Source organism: Crotalus tigris, unplaced genomic scaffold (assembly GCF_016545835.1).
Source record: "Crotalus tigris isolate CLP2741 ecotype Arizona unplaced genomic scaffold, ASM1654583v1 scf7180000017605.3043972, whole genome shotgun sequence".
In the NCBI taxonomy this organism is placed as follows: domain Eukaryota; kingdom Metazoa; phylum Chordata; class Lepidosauria; order Squamata; family Viperidae; genus Crotalus; species Crotalus tigris.
In genome coordinates, this window is record NW_024096508.1 from 2,071,720 (window position 1) to 2,093,431 (window position 21,712).

At 39.6% G+C, this 21,712-nt stretch overlaps 1 protein-coding gene across 1 annotated transcript in view; it reads right to left on the reverse strand.

Annotated features, from left to right (window-relative positions):
* GCH1 (GTP cyclohydrolase 1) overlaps nt 1–20,364 on the reverse strand; it is a 40,573-nt gene extending 20,209 nt beyond the window's left edge. The window contains exons 1-3 of the mRNA XM_039321191.1: nt 20,261–20,364; nt 19,468–19,878; nt 5,480–5,589 (exon numbers count right to left, since the gene is read on the reverse strand). Coding sequence (XP_039177125.1) covers nt 5,480–5,589; nt 19,468–19,819 — 462 coding nt within the window. The 5' untranslated portion in view covers nt 19,820–19,878; nt 20,261–20,364. The remainder of the gene's footprint in view (nt 1–5,479; nt 5,590–19,467; nt 19,879–20,260) is intronic.
* Between the last annotated feature and the right edge of the window lie 1,348 nt (nt 20,365–21,712).

Genomic DNA, 21,712 nt, shown 5'->3' on the forward strand with positions numbered 1-21,712 from the left:
TGGGTTATATAAACAGAGGCATAGAATCAAGATCATGTGAAGTATTAGTACTGCTTTATAAAACACTAATGAGACTACACCTGGAATACTGCAACCAATTTTGGTCACCATACTATAAAAAAGTTGTTGAGAATTTGGAAAAAGTTCAGAGAAGAGCAACTAAGATGATCAAAGGCCTGAAGACTAAAATATATGAGGAACAGCTGCAGGACTTGGGTTTGGCTAGTCTAAAGAAAAGAAGAAATAGGGGTGACATGATAGCAGTATTTGAGGGGCTGCCACAAAGAAGAGGGGGTCAAATTATTCTCCAAAGCACCAGAGGGAAGGACAAGAAACAATGGTTGGAAACTGATCAAAATAACCTGGAATTAAGGAGAAACTTCCTAACAGTGAGGACAATTAACCAGTGGAACAGCTTACCCCCAGAAATCGTGGGCGCTCCATCACTGGAGGTTTTTAAGAAGAGACTAGACATTCACCTGTCTGAGACGGTGTAGGTTCTCCTGCTTGAGCAGGAGGCTGGATTAGAAGACTTCCAAGGTCCTTTCAGCTCTATCCTATCCTATCCTATCCTATCCTATCCTATCCTATCCTATCCTATCCTATCCTATCCTATCCTATTGCTACAGAGGAAACTATAAAATAAGCCAAGCATAATTTTTAAAACCTGTCTCCAAAACTCTCCTCCAAAAAGCTTGACCTATCACTTTTCCACCCAAGGTGGCCCTTGACCATTTAACAACTAGCTTCTCCTGGTTTAAAAGTAAATACTTTTTAATCAGTACTTTTAGTAACAAGTGGAGAAGGGACTCTGAGTCAATTCTATCACACAGTGTCAGTATTCAGAATTTTGCCTAGCTAGGCTACATGGATTTGAAAGGATTCCCCTTTGAAAGGAATGGAGAGGAGAAATGGAGAAAATAAAGGTAAGTAGAAAAACTGTTCTTACTGTGCTGCAACAGGCCAAGGGCATTTTCAAATAGGTCTCTTGTGACCCAGAAGAAGTCAAAGTTTATGTCTGTGATGATCAAATTTAATACAGAGATCTCTGCCCGCAAGGCGTGCCACCAGGGATATGATACAAAGGCTTTGAAATGAAATGTCAGAAACTATTAGGAGAGAAATCCAGACTAGTGCAAGGTGATCAAAACAAGAAGCAAACTGACAGGGCTCTTGGTAAAGAAAGGTGGACATTGTGCTTGGAGAGTTTGCTGTGGATGTCAGAAAGCCTTGACCTCAACATGTCCCACTCATTCACTAAATGCCTATAGAGTCCAACAAGCAACTTGGACTTTGATTTCAATCCACCCTTGTTTCTCATTTGTCAATTTCCTGAAGCTTCGGGTCTTTATAAACCTGAACCTGTAAACCTTTTTAAACCTGAATTAAATTAAAATGAATATATCAGTATATCCAAAATGCATAGAAGCAATACATTTATTTGTATTTTTTTCTTTTCAGAAAATTTTAGGACAGCCCCTAGCATAGAAAAATACAACATAAAACATGACATAACAATAACATGACATCATATATAATGTAATATATAACATAACACATAACATAACATTATTCTGCACCAGATAAGATTCAGTTTGCGTGTTTGAAAGGACTTCCTTCTAATAATGTACTCAGATACAGACTGGAGTCTGACATCACTTACATTTTTCTTCCCCTCTTCCTTTTTTCTAGCCAGCTTCTCTGACGAAGATTAGTTGAAATTCTAAAGCTTGCATTCCACAAAATTTCCTGTATACATATATAAATATATGCTAATCTAATACTTTTAGTGGTAAACATTATGCAAATTACAGAAAAAGATTAAGAAGTGGTAAGAAAAAGAAGCTAAAGAAAGAAGGAAAGAGGAAAGGAAATCTAATTTATATCAGCATCATTCACGATACCTCTAGCCTCACACATCTAGACTCACAAAACATCCTTGTTTCCATCACACTCCATACCATAATAATAATAATAATAATAATAATAAAGTTGGAAGGGACCTTGGAGGTCATCTAGTCCAACCCCCTGCTCAGGCAGGAAACCCTATATCATTTCGGACAAATGGCTATCCAGTCTCTTCTTAAAAACCTCCAGTGTTGGAGCATTCACTGCTTCTGGAGGCAGGTTGTTCCACTGGTTAATTGTTCTAACTATCAGGAAGCTTCTCCTTAGTTCTAGGTTGCTTCTCTCCTTGCTTAGTTTCCACCCGTTCCTTCTTGTCCTGCCTTCGGGTGCCCTGGAAAATAGCTTGACTCCCTCTTCTTTGTGGCAGCCCCTGAGATATTGGAACACTGCTATCATGTCCCCCCTCGTCCTTCTCTTCATTAAAAGAGAAGTATGTATATTCATTCATATACAGGTAATCCTCATTCAGTGACCATTCATTCAGCAACCGTTTGAAGTTATGCCAGTGCTGAACAAAGAGACTTGTAGCCTGCATTCATATGATTTAGGCACTTGGCAACCGACTCGCAATTACGATGGTCCCAGTATCTCACTGTCATGTGATCATCATTTGTGACCTTCCTGCAGGCTTATGACAAGCAAAGTCATCAGGGAAGACAACAGAAGGTACAAATTGTGATCATGTCAACTCAGGACACTGTGACTGCATGGGATTCACCCAATAGCCGAATTTACCCAAAGCATAACTGCAATTGTAAGTCAGTGTGGTCACATGACATTGCACTTTACAACCTTGTCACTTAGTGTGGAGTTACTATTGTTAAGCAAGGACTACCAGTATTCCCCTTTGTTCTTTAAATTTCTTACTTTGCTCTTATTCAGGTTTTCCTCAGTTCCATCCAATTAGTCTTTTCTTTCCTCTTAGCAAATTTAGGTTTTTTTCATATATTTGTTTTGTGATCAAATTCATTCAATATATTTTTGTATTTGTCACTACTTTTATATTTAATCCATGTTCATTCAGCATCCATTCATTTATGGCAGTATCTCTTCTTGTTTTCTTATACAACAGACATGTCAAACGCACGACATCACGTGATGTCGCGCAACGTATCTGAGCTTTTTTGCCATTGCCGGCAATGGGGTGGGCGCGGCTCCGGTATGATGAAACCGGCCCACCGGCCGGCAGTTTGACAACCCTGTGATACAAACACACCTCTTAACTAAGCCACACCCATGTTATTGAACTTACTTTTCAAAGATTGCTGACCAATGTTGATGGTGGCTGATCACAAGGATTTTTGCCTGCCCTGGACAGAGTTGCACTCCCCAGACACACAAATGGGGTAGGGGTGGGGGGTTGTCAACCCCACATTCCCTCTGAGTGCTCAGATAAGTGTGGTGGTGAGGGGCATTTACCAGCTTTGCCCCTGTTTTGATAGGCCTTTATAATCCAAGCGTTGGTTACCTCTTGAATAGATTACATTATTGTAATGCACTTTTGTGTGAAATATGCTTCTGAAGGATACTTGGAAGTTACAGTGGGGCCAGAAGGCAGTGCCATTGTAAGTATCAAGATGAGTGGGAAGAAGCAAACAACAATAGATGCATAATGATTCCATGGAAATGCTGCAACTTATCTAATCAAGAGAAGAGAATATTTGTAGCTCAGATTTGAACTATAGGGGCCTTGGTCCCCTCTGAGATTGGTTGTTTTCTTGCAGATGCTTTATTATTATACTAGGCAATAAGTGTTAGTAGGAAGTGGGGGTTTGCTCTCATTTTATACAGTATACTAGAGCAGCCACTAGTATATAAAATAAGAGCAAATCACACTCGCTACTAACACTGACAATGTTACCTAACATGGTAATGAAATGTCTGCAAAAAAAAAAAACAATCAAATTCAGAGAGCACCAAGGACTCCACCTATGTAATCAAATAAATAAATAAAGGACACAAATATATAAGGTCAGCATTTGCACAATGGCATCGCTGAACACATTTCAGCAGCAGCATCATGCCTTGCCCTGTGGCCTGGCTTCTATGGAGTGTCTCTCCCTGGAAGAAAATAAAATCACCCCGGCTCAGTTTCAAAATACTTCTTTTAACATTTCCAATATCACCAACTGGGAGTTATTCTCATCCACTAAGGGTGAGCTGGAATCATCTGAGTTGTATCCGATCCAGTGCCATGGAATTCTCTCCCCATAGGTTAGTCTTTCACACGCTCTGATGTCTTTGAAATACAACCTGAAAATTTACTTTCATAAGCTGGTTTTTACTTGCTTAAGCACATATTACATCATGTACTAAAAGCTGTTTTAATATTATGACGGAAAATTTTATTGTAACATTTATTTTGCTACATGATTCATATGTTTGCTTATTTTAACTAAAAGTACTATAGGCAAATTAAAATTGTAAATGATTATGGGCTGGCTTTGCTACGAACATGCAAGCCAAAATCTGAAAAATAAAAAAATCCATCCATCCATTTTAAGTTATTCCTGCCATATGCAGCTCTCATTCCCACTTCAATCAGCTCAATAAAAGTATCATTCTGTCAGTTTGGAATTACTGTTTATGATCAACGTGCTTTTCTTTATTAAGAAAATAAATATGATTGAATTGTCATTATTTTAGTGCCAGATCATATGATTTTTCCAGCTGCAATTCTACTTTATTTTTACTTGCTGAAAGAACAAAAAAAAATCCAGCATTGCTAAATCTTCCCACTTGCACCGAATAGGCAGGCAGGCAGTTAAATGTGAAGTTGAATGAGAACAGCAGATACTGAGATAAAGGAAAGACGGAACGTAGTTATTAGCACTGAGTAATGACTGCTCCAGAGGAGCAAACAAAGTGACATCAATTTTTTAACTAATTCATTCAGCCTTTGTTCTCAACAGCTGTGACTCCCCCTTCTTTGACTCACAGGATACAATCAAAATGACCAAAACACGAAACACTTGATCTGCATTTATTCTACAAAAACCCAGACATAACAAATGGACAAGGGAAAAAGGCATTACATATCCATTCTTGGTTTTAAGTGGGATTCTCTATTTATTAAACTGTGTGGCATATATGTTTAAAACATTTTACTGCCTGAATGGAGTAGTAAATAATCCTTTGACGTCATTTCAGTCACGGTACAGAGCTTTGACACCTGATTAGGGTATTTGGAAAGATGATGCACTAAGTGCTGTGAACACCTGTTCCTTTATAAAATAAAGATATTTATTTCATATAAATATATCTGAAACATATTTAAAAATTGAATAGCAACAAATAAATTATGGACTGGGTTGCCTATTCATGACTCCCCAAAAGCTGCAGTTTGAAACACCAGCTTGTGATGTTAACAGTTGGGCTTCTTTTACCCACCTTGTATTTTATACCTTGTTTGATGGCCTAACATCTGGCTTGGTTGCTCTGTATGCAACATGTATTTTCTTTAAAAACATTTTTGATGATTTGCAAAAGTTGTCCCACATAGTTTTGCAAATCAAGCATTTAACAATGATTGGCTTAATTTATAGTGGAGAAAAAGAAATTAAAAGTTTACCTTTCCAATAAATGGAACCAGGTGATGTTCACACATTGAAAACATATCTATATCCTTCACAATCACCATCTCATCGTGGTCTTCATCAAATATGGCATCATTAAGTACATCTGAAATCAAAATAGGCACATACAATGTAACTATTACTTGCCACTTTCCTTCTACATTGTTTTATTTGAATGTATAAGCTACCCCATTATCCAAAAACTGGATTTCAAAGCAGTGTACATTAAACATGGGAAATCAACAAAATTAAAAACATAAACTGCAAATTCATCATCCAAATTACAATGTTGGTTGTATTACTGAGAACCAACATTCTCAGAGCAGTTTTGAAGTGGTACTTAGACATTCTTACCCCCAACGACTGTTTAAAGCTGCTTTGAAGCTCCCTCGTTCACAGTGACACTTGAGCATCAGTGACACAATATCCTGGGCAGTTTAAATGTTCTTCCATTGTTTTCTTATTGTTTTCTTTAAAAAAAATCTAATATTGGTGATGCAAGATGGTTTGTTCTTTTACACATAGAACACCTAGTTTGTCTTATCTGCAAATTTAACTACATTTCAGACATTTCCATTTCCTTGGACCAGCTTCTTTAAAATTCTACCACCTCCAAATTGTAGTGGGATACACACAAACATACACAGTTTTACAGTCATGCTTAAATTTGTAAACCTTTTTGAATAAAAACATTTATTCAACATTTTTGTATAAATATGACCACAAATATGTAGCTTTGGATCCTTTTTCTCAATAAATAAATGAAGAAGTATTATGTTTATTGACTTACTGGTTTATCTGGATCTCTTTATCCAGTTTCAAGACTTGTGTGGAGAATAGGTCACATTTCAGGTCATATGTATACAGAAACATTGAAAATTGAAAAGGCACAAACATTAAAAAAACACTGTATGCATCTAATAAAATAAATTTGCAATTTTATATTTATATTTGTTTTTAAGAGCAAGACCTTATGATGATACATATCCTATGCATCAGTAATTCTGTAGCAGAAATACTTTTCCAACTGGTGCAGGATTTAGTCTTTGAACTGCCTGCTTTTGTTCTCAAATACTAAAGTGTCTAGATTTAATTTATAGTAGCCAAATTGGCCCTGGAGTTAGTCAAACCACGTGCAAAGAAAACCACAGTTAACCACAATTTTAGGTTAAGTTATAATGACTGAGATCATATGAAATTAATTTGGTCCAAACTAATAACTTAACGGCTTAGTATGTGAACCCAGACATGGATCATTAAGTTTGGAACTCAACTTAACAGTCAATCTGTTGACTGTAATGTAAAGATATCTCTGTATGCATTCTCCTCTATTAAAAATGTGAACAATCATAGCCTATCTCACAAGTTTATTGTGGAAACTGATATAACAGCAACCTGGAAAACTGGTTAATATGGTAATCATAATTTTTTTTTTTTATCCCAAGAAACCAGCTAATTGCTGGGTTGCATGCAACTCATGACTTGAACGGCCTTTCTCCTGGTTGCCTCATACATTCTGTTGCCTGGGCTCAACTTAGGAAGAGAACTTATTAATACACAGATATTTTGGTGGAGGCAAATGAAATATGGGAAGGCAGTTGGGATAAAAAAGAAAAGGGAATAGAAAGGAAGACTATAAATAAAAGTGTAACTTAATCTCATGTTATATTTTTTTCACACTTTTAGATATTTTTAAAAATTGATCTGAATAAAGACAAGGGATTTGGTGCCCTGAAAACCTTCCTTCTCATCTTCAGGTGACCAAAAAGCTAAAATAAAATAAAAAATCAACATCCATGCCAGCCACTTTCCCTTTTCTAGCTTCTGCTGAGATGCATCCCTTCCAGTTATGAACACAGGCACATATACCAATGAACTGCCCTTTAGACCAGGCGAGATATGCTATCAGGGGTGGTTTTAATTTCCTGTGTGCTGCCAGACAGACGTAGGTATCCCTGACAACCGGAGTTTAGAGGCACACTACTGTTTTGTTACGTACTGTCCATCATTGGCAGGGTCTTAAGGAACCCAGGCATGTAAATAGGGGATGTGGAGGGGGGAGAGGAAAGATAAAATATTGTTCCAACAAAAAGGCTCAGAAGAGCAGCTGTGACTCAGTTGGCTTTTCAGCACTTCCCTTCCCATAATTCATTTGCCTCCACCCAAATCTCTGTGTATTAACAAGTTCCCCTCCTAAGTTCAGCCCAGGCAACAGAATGTGTGAGGCAACCACTAATCTCAGGAGAGATGCCGTTCAAGTCATGGGTTGCATGCAACCCAGCAATAATCTGGTTTCTTGGGATTAAAAAAAAATCTAGTCTAGGATATGCATCTATTATTCCAATGGCACATGTAAGGAGGAATTATTTGGATTAGTTCACCCAACCCACCAAGTAGCTCTACTAATTTTTAGATTTGCTTCCCAGAATAACGCAATCTGTATTCACCTATTTATTCTCACTATAATGTCCCATTTCTAGGTTTTTGTAAATGCCTCTTTCAACTATGAAGAAAAGACAAAGTTGTCAATGTAAGGGGCACATTAGGCATGCCAAAGGCTTTGTTTCAAGAATGAGGCTACTATGGAAAAATTTCATAGGCTTTAGATAATAAAACATTTTGTCTCTAAATAGTAAATAACCCCTTAAATCAAGTTTGACTCCTGGTTGACTACATCCAGGCAGTTTTCTCATCTATGTTGGCTGGATGATTATGCAGCATTTGGTAAGAGGAAGGCTGATATTTAGGATCACAGCTGCTACAACTATATCACACTTCCCTGAGCATTAATCCCACTGAATTCAATTAGCTTTCCACTTCTGAGTAGAAGTCAGCAGAGCAGTTCCATTACCTTTTGCTATGAGTCTCTATACCAAATTTTAAAAAGAGTTGATATTCATCTATATTGTAAAAAACAAAACAGTAAAAACATTTCAAATCACCCAAAAATGATATAGGACCTGTGTGGCATAGGTAGTTAAGGTATTCATGTTGAGCTTGTTCTAAGGAGATCCACATCAAGTCCCTACTTACTTGCAAAGTTCTTTAGGTATCTTTGGGCTAATCATTCTCTCTCCAGCCTACCTCATATAGTAGTTTTTGTGAGGATAAACTGAGAGAAAACATATAAATATAACACTGCTGGCCAGGACAAGAGCAGTCCCAACAATTTATTTTTCACAATGGCCATGCAGATGCCTCTGGTGTGCTGAAGGAGGAGACTGAGACATATCTTTCCCCCATTATTCTGTCCCCAACCTCAAATTTATAATTTTATTTCTCTGTAGGCACAAATTGACTACAGGAGATTTACTTATGTATATCTCTAAGTCTGATAGACAAGTAGAAGACTTTGCATATATGACAAAACAGGTGTCACATCTAGGCCAACGAATTGCTCCTAAGCCACAAAAAAACTTTTTTAAGAATCACAAGTTCTAGGCTGATTTTTTAAAATCCAAGTTTAAATCTTGTATGGGCACAATCTCTTTTAACCCATAACTAAAGAGATATGGAATCTCCACACCCAGTAATCATATCAGGTTTCTGTACTTTTGAGTTGAAAGGTTTAGAAGATGCTGATGGTGGAATATGATTAATCATAGTCAAGGGAAGTTATGCTGGATAAAAGCAAGAAGCACAGCAAGAAAGAAAGAGAGAACAGATAAAACCTAAATGAAGGGAAACACAGACTGCGTCAAAGATAAGGGAGCCTGTTGCTATAGAAACTATTTGCATGGCTTTAATGTCACTTGGGCAACCTCTCAGAAGCACCGTTGATTTCATACTCAAAAGGCAGGCCAACAAAATATAGAAGACATATTTAATGGTCTCTGAGCAACTGAAAATTTACTTCATTCCTGGAATAAACAGAATCATGACCTTTTTAAAGAACAGAGAGACCTGTAGCATATTAAAGGCTACCAAATTTATTTCAATGCTCAGGAACTAAAATTACCAGTCTTTAAAGTGCCACAAAACTCTTGACTGTTGGAGTCAGCCCCATCAATTAACAGACTAAGATGATCACTTTAGGCACCAACTGCTGGGCAGTTGACAACAGGTCATTTCTTTCTTTCCTTTCATTCAATACATCATCCATATCTACCAAATGGCTTCTTTACTAGAGCAAACAGAGGAACGTTTGTCTGATATCCTGATATCTCTAGTCTTTATTTCTCTGTCTTATGTTCATAGGGCCTAGGGTTAAAACTGGAATAGCCATTCACTTGTACCTGCTTTGTTGTCACTATTAGATTAGTACCCTTTCGTAAGAAGGCTTTATTGCTTAATAATGCCTTTTGATTGTCTCTGCTTAAAGTATAGAAGTAAGAAATGTACTTAGTATGCCAAAGAGGGCTTGTGGGACATAGAATTCATCCAAAGAGAATCAAATTGGTTGGGTTTTCAGTTAACAGGCGATTCCAAGTTAACAAAATACAGTTGTGTTCATATAGTAGGGCATGCCCAAAAAACATTATGGCTTAGTTTCCATCCGTTGCTTCTTTTCTTGCCTTCAAGTACTTTGGAGAATAGCTTGATTCCCTCTTCTTTGTGGCAACCCCTGAGATATTGGAACACTGCTATCATGTCACCTCTTGTCCTTCTCTTCATTAAACTAGACATACCCAATTCCAGCAACCATTCCTTATATGTTATAGCCTCCAGTCCCCTAATCATCTTTGTTGTTCTTTCATTACAACTTCACAACATTTGGTAGGAGAGGGAAGCGTTAAGAGCAAAAATGTATTAGTACTTATCAGAGGCCCCATAAGGCAGATAAAATAAGGTGAAAACATGGCAGAATAAACATGGAAACAACCTAAATAAAACAAAATGTTTTAAGTGACAACAGGTCCAAGTTGCAGCACCTGTGAAAACATTATTTCTAAGAGAGACAAGAACCACAAAATTTGGCTCTGTAATCACAATCTCTAATTGTCAGATACATCCCTGCCATCCTTAATGATGCAGAATGGAAGAAGGATCACCTGGTGTCCTACTTCCCATCTCTATTGTGTTATTGTTATGTACATAAAATGGTTAAGGCCGGAATAACTAAAAGCCACTCCCTTTGAGTTGTTCCTGCTAATTACACAGCTTTCTGATTTAGAAAGTTTTGTGCATTTTGGTAGAGGTAAAAATGTAAATTATTGTCCATTGCTCATGTCTTTCTGTCTCTCTGCCTTTCCCTGCCCTTCATCCCATTTTGCCAGTTAACTGGGGCTTTTTAAAATGTTTATTGCTGTTTAAGAACTACAAATCAACCAATATTTTTGCTAACTGAAAGGAATGGCTCTGCTTGTTTGCTCTGATCCGGATACAGAGTATGACTGGGAGTGTGCTGGGTGGAAACTAAATCGGAAATTACCCACAGTAATTTTCCAACACTAACAAGGTCTGCAAACACATATTGTCTCTTCTCGCCCAAGTGGAATCAATTGTTTGGAAAATATCTAGTAATTTTGTCACCAACAGCAATGAAAAAAAAAGGTATAATTTAACACATACTATGTTACCAAGGAAAATTCAGACTGAAACCGCGGGAGGGGGGGAAGCTTAGCCTAATTTTGCCACTTTTAAAATGGATTCAGATCAAGCTATTTTAAAACTATGCAAAACATTTGGCACAAAAACAAGAGACAATGGCAGCCTTCCAAACTTTATAAACCAACATACTGAACTGAAAACAGCCTGCCACCCATACAATGACTGTAGCTGGTAGATGCTTTAGAAAGTCCTGAAAGTAGGAGATACAGGTGGCAAAGATCAGTGACTTATCCATGACTGAGTGGAAGGCCAGGCAAAGTTGCTCAGCTTAATAGGTCACTAGTAATTTTTCAGAAGAGACAACAGCTCAATGGAACTAGGCAGAGCTTTGAAAAATCCCCATTTTAAGAGATTAGTTGGATGTTCATGGGAGAAAATTGCTTTATAGATTCCAATTTAATATAATAATCCAACTCTTAGCATGAACTTTAAAAAAAACTTTAAAGAAAAGGATCCTTGTCTGACTCTGGTGATGGTTTCACCATTTTCTAGAGCATGGTAAGCCAGTAAACCCCAGCCTCCATTTCTCTGAATTTGCCATCTGAAGATGGAAAAGCCTTGCAAATTTATCTCTCTCTCTTGCTCTCCTCTTGAGTTTCAAGGACAAACATGACCCCTTTGCACTCTTGGGCTGCTACAAGGGCAGGCCCACTTTGGATTTAAAAATCAACTCTTCAGAAATAGATATAGGGCTCAGGGAAGAGGATTGTTGTCACAACTGATGGAGTTATGTGAAAGGATAGCACAAAGGCATGTAGTGAGGTTGATAACATTTTACATGTTCAGAAAAGATTTGGAGTTAATAAAGCTTAACCAATGTATAGTGCTTTTCAGTGTTCAGCGTATTTCCCTTGATAGCCAGTTATAATATTGCAATAACACTAAAAGATAAGTTAGCTTGATACAGACTGAGAGTGAAATATGCTGAAATAGTATGTTGGAATATTCATGAGCAGGAAGAGTCATGTGGTAATTCAGTCAGCCAATGTGACGAAAGTGCTACTGAGTCTGTGCAAAAGAGTATTGAGTTAGGAGCTGGATTTCCAGTCTCAGGATTGTCTCTGTATCTCTCTGTAAGAAGTCTTCAATTGAGCTATGTTGTTGTAAAGAAGAATGTATGGTATTGTAAATATTTTGATATAAATATAAAGAAGTTATTTTGAATCAACTAAATGCAGTCAACTGTGAGACCTTCTGATTTATTTTTTCACCAATAGAGAAATTAAAATTCTCTAGCAGGTTATGGGCCCAGAGCTTACTAAGGACTGCATTGTAATTTAAAGCTGGAAGAAATTGCCTGTGTTTAGAAAGTATAAGAACAAGGCAGAATTAGCAGAATGGCTGCAATGGAATTTAAGGAAAACTCTGTGCCTCGTTTAGGCCAGAAGAATTACATTGTGTGGGCTGCTAAAATGGAATGTTTGCTCAAGGCAAAAGAGCTGTGGTATATTGTAGAAAATCCACAAGTATTTGCAGCTGCTGATCAGAAGAGTCATGATCAAGCAATGGCTTATCTCATCTTGAATGTAGATGATGAACAATTTCTAAATGTTGCAAATTTAAAGACTGCAAAGAAGATTTGGTTGAAGTTGAGAGTTGTGAACTTGAATGTTTCTGCATGCAATATAGTGCAATTGTCAAGAAAACTTTACAGGGCCTGTTTGCAACCAGGTGAATCTGTGGAACAGCATTTAAATAAAATGCAAAGTTTATTTTTGGACTTAGAACAACGTGGGATTAAATTCCCTGAGTCCCAGAAGGTTTTATTAGTGTTGAACAGTTTAGATAAAACCTGGGACACAGTTTCTGCCATATTTGAGTGTAAAGAAGAGCAAGACTTAAATTTTGAAGCTTTCAAGGCATGTTTGCTTAATGAACAAGAAAAGCGCCATTTTAGAAGCAGCCACGAGGAGGTGAAATTTCTGAGGAAGGGGGTCCAGACTGCAAGTCTCCAAAGAAGAAACATTTTGCAGGCAGAGAGCTAAGCAAGAAAAGAATTGCTACATTTGTGGAGCGAACAACCATCTGAAAAGGAACTGTTTGCCAAGGAACAACTTGCAGCAAAGGACATTTGTGCAACCAAAAAGGACTGATTTGCAAAAGAAACATTTTGGTGTTGCAAAAGTTTGCTATAGCAACAACAGAGACAAGTGGCTAATAGATAGTGGGGCAGTCAAACAATTGTTAATGACTCTGAATTATTTTGCAGGTTTGTTCCAGTAGCACAAGAAACTGTGGCTTTGGCAAATGGCCAGAAAGCAAAAGTCATCGGAAGAGGCGATGTAAAAATTCCATATTTGGAACCAAAGTTTACCAATGTGCTTTGTGTACCTGAGATGGAACATAATTTGTTAAGTGTGTCTAATTTAGACAAACAAGGTTTTGAGATCATTTTTGTAAATGGGAAGTGTCTCATCAAAAGGAATGGGAATATTTGTGCAGAAGGCATGAAAGAAAATAATCTATATGTATTGCAGGGACAAAAGGTTCAATGAAATTAAAATTCTCTAACATAGTATATGAGGAAGAAGCTGTTTGGCTGCTAGATTCACACAACTAGACTCAGCTAATGTGAATTTATTGTTCAGTATGTTAGGGAAACCCAATATTAACTCGTGTAATGTGTTCTGTGAACTCAGCCAGCAAGCTCTGTCCAGCTGTCTCTTTCCTAAACCTCATCTTCATCCAGGTTCATTATATACTTTATCTTCTCTTCCCAGAGAACATTCTACTCAGTCTTTCCCCATATATCCTACCTCCTTCCTAGGATTTTTCTTCAATAGAAAATTTGTGTGTGTGTCTCTGTGTGTTTTTTAAAAATGCTTGGTGTATTAGTAGAGAGGAGCTCAATTACTTGTATAAATGAGACACTTTATTACACAGATAATTATTTTGAAACAATTATTACTGTATTCATTCAGTTCAAATCCTTTTTGTTGTCCTGGCCTATCATTTTTTGGGGGAAGAGAGAAATACATACATATAGCACACACACATACATAATAAAATGCAAGTATGTGTTACATTCTTCCTAAAATAATGGAATGATTATATGTATACAGTTCAAATATATTTTGACTACATAATTTGTATGCAATGCATTCTAAGTATGCAAAGAACTAGAATATCCTATTTTAGCAAAACAACGTGTTAAGGTTTTTAAAAATGTTAAATATGTGCCTCTGGTCTTTAAAATGCATTTAACTCAACAAAATATTGGGTTTTTAAAATTATATTGAACACCTCAAAGGATGTTTAAAGACTGGCTGACAACTTTAGTATGTTGGAAATGTAAATGGTGGAGGAGACATTGATACATGTTTTGGAAATGGTTGCCCTATTTCAAAGTAATACATGCAAATAAGTTAATATGAAATTGGAAAAAGAAATAATGTTGAAAGATGTTAATGTCTTGCTGAAATATATATGAAAAATGTGAAATTTAATGATGTATAAAGAACTCTGGATTTATTGTATATGGACTGTCACTCAAAAAAAATGGCTTTACCTTGAACCCAAAGTTAACTGATGGATTGATAAGATTTGCTTATTTTCCTTACTTGTTTCATATCAATGCAAGAAAAAGTCTGACTAATACTCTTCAGTATGGTTAATTAATGTATTTCTTATTGGTTAGGTTTTATTCATAGTTTTGTAGTATGCTGTAAACCACTTAGTGAGGGCTGTAAAGCACTGTGAAGTGGTATATAAGTCTATGTGCTATTGCTAGTGTGAATATACTTTAATGATTTCTTTTCCCCCTTAGATATAGCAATTTTGTTATATTTCTTTTTTTCTGAATATTATAAGAATTTTTTTAAAAACACATACATGGTCATTTAGGGGATGAAAAAGATTCTCCAGGATTGTTAGAATTGGGTTAGGTGACAGGGTAGGGAAGCAATATATTGCACAAATTTTTTGTTCGAATTGTATTTTGTTCAATTTTCGGGGGGGATTTAATAAATGCAGGGTCATCTTCCCTTCAGAGAAACACAGTAAATTGGCAGAGAGACACATCAAATAAGTTAGACTTTGAAGAAAAGGGATAGAGTACTGTCGTGTCTGAGCCTTGGTGTTGGAGAAAACTCTTGGAGAAGACCATGATAGCCAACAACAACAACAACAAAAATCAATCTAGAGTTCTCCCATGGTACACAAATGGCCAGGCTCAAACAATCATATTTTGGACACATTGAGTGAAGACTTAGCTCCACTGAGAAGTCCATAATGGTGGGAAAGGTGGAAGAAAAGAGAAAAAGAGGATGATAAGCTGTAGTAGTATCAAGTATAGACTTGATCACAATGGTGCATCATTGGAAGTCTTGCTTCCTTCCCTGCTTCAGGGGCATCAGCCTTTTCTCTTCAGGGTGAGAGCTGCCCCTGTCCACTGTGCTGGAGCAGATCTGATCAGAACAGAGTTTACGTTCCCCTTCCAATTTTAGGAAACATTCACGTGTGCTGGATTAACGATACATCAGCATTTGTGTCCTTGAGTCAGCCTGAACAAGTACAGATTGGTAAGCACCATAAAACCTTGAAAAGTAGGGTTCACAACTGATTATTTTTTACAAAGCATCTGCCAATAGTTTGAATGTTTAAAGAAGTTCCCTATATCTTTAGCCCTTCCTCCACTATTTGTCTTGTGGAACCATGGAAGTAAGTTCTTATCTATGTGGTTGATAATTTGATGGTACATAAGTAATCAGTTAGCAAGATCTAATGAGTCATTGGCATAGTTGGGCTATGTTCATATCGGCTTTTTGTGTAGAAAACATTAACCCATTGCTCACTTAACACCAGAGAAACACAATTCTGAACAGAATAGGCTCTTTCTAGAGAGATGGCAACTGATGTTAGGGCTACTAAACCTGTTCTTTATAATCATTATTTAGAGGCAAAGAGATCCAGAATGACATCTAGATGTTGTCATTTAGATGTCATTCGGGTATTTTCAGCCCAAATATGATATTGCTACCTGGCATTTCACAGGCTTTCCACTTTTGCCTCCTTAACTACATTCTTTTTCAGTAAGGAAAAAGAAGACACAATTATATAGAAAAATTACAAATGGAATATGATATCAGTATGATTCCCTGCCTGCCACCTCATAAAGCTCAGAAAACTGCATAATAAAAAAGAGAATATTGCAATTAAGATCATTTTCATTTGGCTTCCTAAAATTTTCCTGATTTTAACAAAACTTTTCCAACTTGGAACCCACCAGATAGATTATAATTCCTGTTTTCCTTATTCTGGCTGCGATGACAGGAGTTTATTAAACACACATGAAGGTATCACATAGGGATATTGGCTATAAGGAAGTGATGCCGGTAGTCACTTTATTCAGGATTGCCAATTTACTTATTTTATTAAATTTATGATGGCCACCCAGTCCAATAGATTCCCATATTTATCTTTGTATTGTTGTTATAGTGCTTGAATGAAAACTTACTCCTCCTAAATGCTATATAACAATGCAGGGCTACACAAAACACACTACTGTACCAGCTACTGCATATGAACTTTAAAGAAAACGTAGGTAAGTTGGAATGAAACCATCCTTCAGGCCTGTTGAATTGCAACTCCCACAATTCCTGTGAACCAAATCTCAATGATTGAATGTGATGGGGGCTGTTAAATCCAATGACCCTGGACTGCAGAATGGGAAAATCTATCTTCATAGACGTCTGCTACATAAAGATACAACAGGGAAAATTTCATCTAAATGATTTCAATCTGGTAAAGCTCCATAATATTGCAGAAACATCTTGCTCATTTTTATGTCTTCAACAGCTTCTGATCACAGGAATTGCTGGACAGAAACTGGCCACCTCATTCTCATTTTGTTGATGTGCTAATTACATGGGAGTTAAAAAATACTCAGTCATTCTTTTCTATGGAAAAACATCATATTCCCCCCCCCCAAAAAATCAGCAGCACAAAGTCTATGTTTGATCTAGTACAGTCAATCCTGAAATGGATACATCAATTGCAATCTTTTATGTAGAGTTAATGCTATGTCCCAACTCTCCCACAAGGATTGTGAACATGACCGAGACAGAGATAACAAAGCCAAGGAAAAAGTCTTTGACTTTGTGATTTTCCAGCCCTTCATATCACTATGCATTGCAGTTAATCAGTGTTGAAAGTTATAGTAGCATGTTGCGAAATTTCCTTTAGAGTTTCTGCCTCAAAACTGTTGGTTACAGGAGAGGGAGCCCTATCTTGTCAACCTAATAGGATAAAACAAAATGCTGGCTGGAGAATTCTGGGAGTTGAAGACTACAAATCATAAAGTTGCCAAAGCTGAGAAAAACTAGAATAGATGACAGGTAGATTCCTTTTTCTAGGGTCTGGATATATTGTAACCATTAGATTGATGGAAATTTTAGCTCAGAACATAAATTTCTTGCTTCCAGTCACATAGAAAAAGAGTTTTAGTATTTGTTCACTAAATATGTAAAGGCATATTTGCTAAGTTAGGAGGTCTTTTGTTTCATTCTTGAGGAGGTGGTGGAGTGATTAAGCTAGTGGCCTATGGCCAAAGCGATGCAGATTCAGGTTGACCCTCAGTTATGGAAACTCACTGACTGGCTGAGCTGAGAAAGAATTGGCCCAACCTACTTCATTAGGTTGCTGTTGTGGAGAAAAAAAATAGGAATACATCAGACATTGTCCATTCCTGCAGGAAAGACAGGATCTACATCTAGACCTAAGTTTAAATCTAAATCATGTGAGAGAAAAGGAAATAATCACAGAGTGATTAAGGATAGTAATAAATTGATATTCTACAATTGATATTCCTCCTGTTGTACTGGAGTATGACTTCTATCATCTCAGTATATTTGAAATCATTAATGCTTTTGTAAAATATCCAGTACTATGAATGTTTTGGCTATGTTCGTATTAAGCAGTAAGCCATGTTTTTTGTTTAACCGTGTTTAATGTTTATTTTGCAAAGCATAGTTTATTTATCAGATTTTTATCTTACCTTTAATACTTCAAAAGTGGCAAACATACATAATATGTGGCAAACATACATAATATTCCTTCCTCCTATGCAACATGCTAACCCCTGAACAATGATTTGCAAATCACAGGGACCAAGATTATTCAGTACTAAACCATAAACAAGCAAACCACACTTTGGACTAGTCCAGGAGTAGGCAACCTCGGCTCATTTATGGCTCATGGACTTCAACTCCCAGAATTCCCGAGTCAGCATAGCTGACTCAGGAATTCTGGGAGTTGAAGTTCATGAGCCATAAAAGAGCCGAGGTTGCCTACCCCTGGACTAGGCCCTAGGGCAGTGGTTCTCAACCTGTGGGTTGGGACCCCATTTGGGGTCGAAAGACCATTTCACGGGATCGCCAAACAACGCAGTCCGCCATTTTTTCCCCTTTTCCTTAGCAGTGCTACTCCCTTTTATTCTATTGGCTTTTGAAAGCCAATAGAATAGACTCTCTTGAATAGAGATCCTCGTCCAGGCTGTCTCTGCCCTGCTGAGCCTGCCAAAAGTCCCATTCTGCAAACGGTGCTGCACCAGTTGAGTAGTCCTCGACTTACGACTGGTTGAATAGTCCTCGACTTACGACCGGTTGAGGGTCACGGCATTAAAAGGTTGAGAACCACTGCCTTAGGGCAAGATGCAACCCAGGCCCTCAGTACTGCTGTATTGGTCAGGATTATGAAAAAGCAGGGCAGTCTTCTTACTGAGAGAAAGAATCCTGCTGGTACAACTCTACCCCATGTTGTTGGTGAGAGTTGATATCAACACCTAGTGATCCATGCAATTTTCTTAGTAAGATTTTCAGAAAGGATTTGCTATGCGTAAGTCGCAATATTTCTTAACTTTCCAGTCTCGGGCTCAGAGCAAGCAACCAGCCCAAAATCACTCAGCTGGCTTCTCTGCCTACCAGAGGATGAGAACTCTAACTTGTCTGCCTGCTCCTAATCCAGCACCTTTAACTATTATTTATGAAGCAATTGGGTGAAAGCATCCTGCTGGCATGGCCCCATCATTTTCAGCTTTGTAAAAGACTACAAAAAAGTTAACAGGCCATCTAGATTGAAAGGAACACTTTTTCTTTTAAGTCATGTGGATTTCACTGGAAGGAAGCTGGGTGCACCAGCCTCCAACAAGCCTTTGTGTACTCGAGACTTTGATTCTCACTTCTCTCTCACCCATTATCTCCAATAGACAAACTGTAGGCACTACCTGCCTTACAAGTAAAGCTGTTAAACTTCTTAACACTATGTATACCTTAAAATATAAGCAGGGCTCCAGAAACTTTGATCATTCACTTGAACTCTACTGTTATAAGCAGCTCATCCTGAATATCTGTAATAACTGGTCTACCCCATTTCAATGCTTTCGAGCCTTATAAAGCCACGGGTCGCCCCCCCCCCCCCGCCTGTAATGGGTCCCCACCTGTAATGGTTTCCTGATAGCCTTTGGTGAAGTACTGCATGGCCGTGGCCGCCCTCCAGGGCGTCTTGAGCAGCCCCTGGCGCTGCGGATCCTCGCCCAAGGCACTCAGGATGGTGGTGTAAGCGGCAGCCAGGCCGGGCAAGTTCATTTCGTTGTCCTCTTCGCTGCGGGTCCGCTCTTCCTTCCAGCTCTCTAAAGGATGCCCACCAGCCGCGGTCTTCCAGCTACGGGACGGCGCTTCTCCCGAGCGACTCCGCTGAAGAGGCGGCTGCTTCTCTGCCAGCGCGTACCCATTGCAGCTGGCGGTTCGCAGGGACTGCTCCACCACGGCCCGCGGCTTCCTTTTCTCCATTTGGTCAAGGCGGGCGCCCAGCCCTGGAGAGCCGGTGCTCTCAGAGGCTCCTGGGCACGCTGGAAAGGGAGCAGAGACTAGATGCCGACCCTGCTAGAAGTTGAAAGTGGGGTGGATGGCTCACCCACTCCCCAAAAAACTATACCAGCAATAGGGAGGAGCGAGAGGCGTTTCCTGACAGCTCGTGCGCCCAGCCTGGAGCCAAAGGAAACGTCTGGCTCCTCTCACGGGTTCCCGCGGCCGAAGTGAGAACTGATAACTAAAGAAATCGCCTCTAAAATCACCGGCCGACCTCCGTGTCTGCCGCGTGGTGCCCGGCCAAAAGGCTCCCCCCTCCCGACAAGCAGGAAAAGAAAAAGGCCGCCGCCGCCGCCGCCGCCGCCCCACAGAAACCCTCGCAATGCGCTCCACCCTCTCGCTCCTTCTTTCCAGGCGGCGCACCCCACTTTATACATCGCCTGGTTTCGGTCCCGGGCACGGTGCATCTCTTTCATTGGGCACTTCTGCCCGTGCGTCACCCCGCCCGGCAGCCTCTCAGAGGCTCGAGCGCCGGAAGCCGCAGGCAGCGTAAGCTTGGCGAGCGCTTCTCCTGTTGCGAGAAGTCGCCGGTGGCCGTTCTCAGCCGCGGCCGGCGGGGGAGCTGCTTTAGATTGGCTGAGTTATAGGAAAGCATGACCACCGAGCACTTTCCTTCTGGGAAAGTACTTAAATAATTACTCAAACCTTGGGACCGTGTTATGATGTTACAACACTGGCCTAAGCCATTTTGTGTTTGTGGTTTTAGCGGGATGGGTAAACGGAAGCATTAGTTATGCCACCTCACACACTGGCAAAATTTGGACTTTGCTCTTCTGGCTTCTGCCCCAGGACGCTTGAGGATTCCTTCATCCTGTCTGTTGCGTCCTTGGCGGGAAAACAGACACGAGAAGCAGCTGGAGTTCTCAGTTTCTTTTATTCAGCGTTCAGCTTACAGGAAGATGGCTTCAGCCTCGCCCAAACGCCTCGCAGCCTCTTATATAGGCAACTCCCGGGTAAATGGGTTACTTTTCCCGCGCCAGCACCCGCGCATGCGCACGGCGCTGGCGACAGCCTGTCTGGTCCCGGGCAGCTTTGCACCTGCCCGGGACTGCCTGCAAACGCCCGAGCCGTTTGCAAAGGCTCGGGACATAACACCCCTTTCCCCCGGGCTAAAACTACTACCAACATACAACATTTATTTTATATGACATTTTGCTCCCCAGTGCTCCCACTGTTTACCGGCCTTTGCCTTGCCAGCAATGTTATGTAGTCTTCTAGGTACTTGGGAGATTTCTTTGCTCTCTGTGACCTTCTTAGCTGTGGATTACTGGCATAAGTCCCCTGACTGGAGGGAGGCGTGAGCCTGTTCTCTCTATTGTGTCCTGGTGTCTTCCAAGGACTGTGCCCCGATGCCTGGCCTGCTTGCTTGCCCACCGGGCTCGTCAGGCCAGGGCTTCTGTTACTTTGTGACCTGGTTGACCTACCTAGCTGTAGATCCTCAGGCCCCTTGAAGTGATAGCCGCTGCTGGGCGTCTCTGTAGAACCTCCTAGGTCAGTCCAAGACCTGTCAGGAGGCTGTCCATTCCCTGAACCCCATTCTGTGCTCGGGCTCGTGTGGGTTTCTGTACTTTCCCAAAATTCAGGTGTTCCCTGATTTGTGCTAGGGTTGTTGTAGTCGGGACTTGGTTCCTCGACTAGCTCTGTGTATGTTTGACCCCCTGTAGGATTTGGGGTAAGGTCAGGCCAACCTTGGGAATTGTGTGCCAGCTCTCTTGCGGGGAATGATTTGTTGGGATGCCCCCGGGTATCCTCCGTGACTGGAGTGCTGTGTGACGTGTGTGGAACGTGAGTATGCCCCCGGGGTGACTCCCTGGC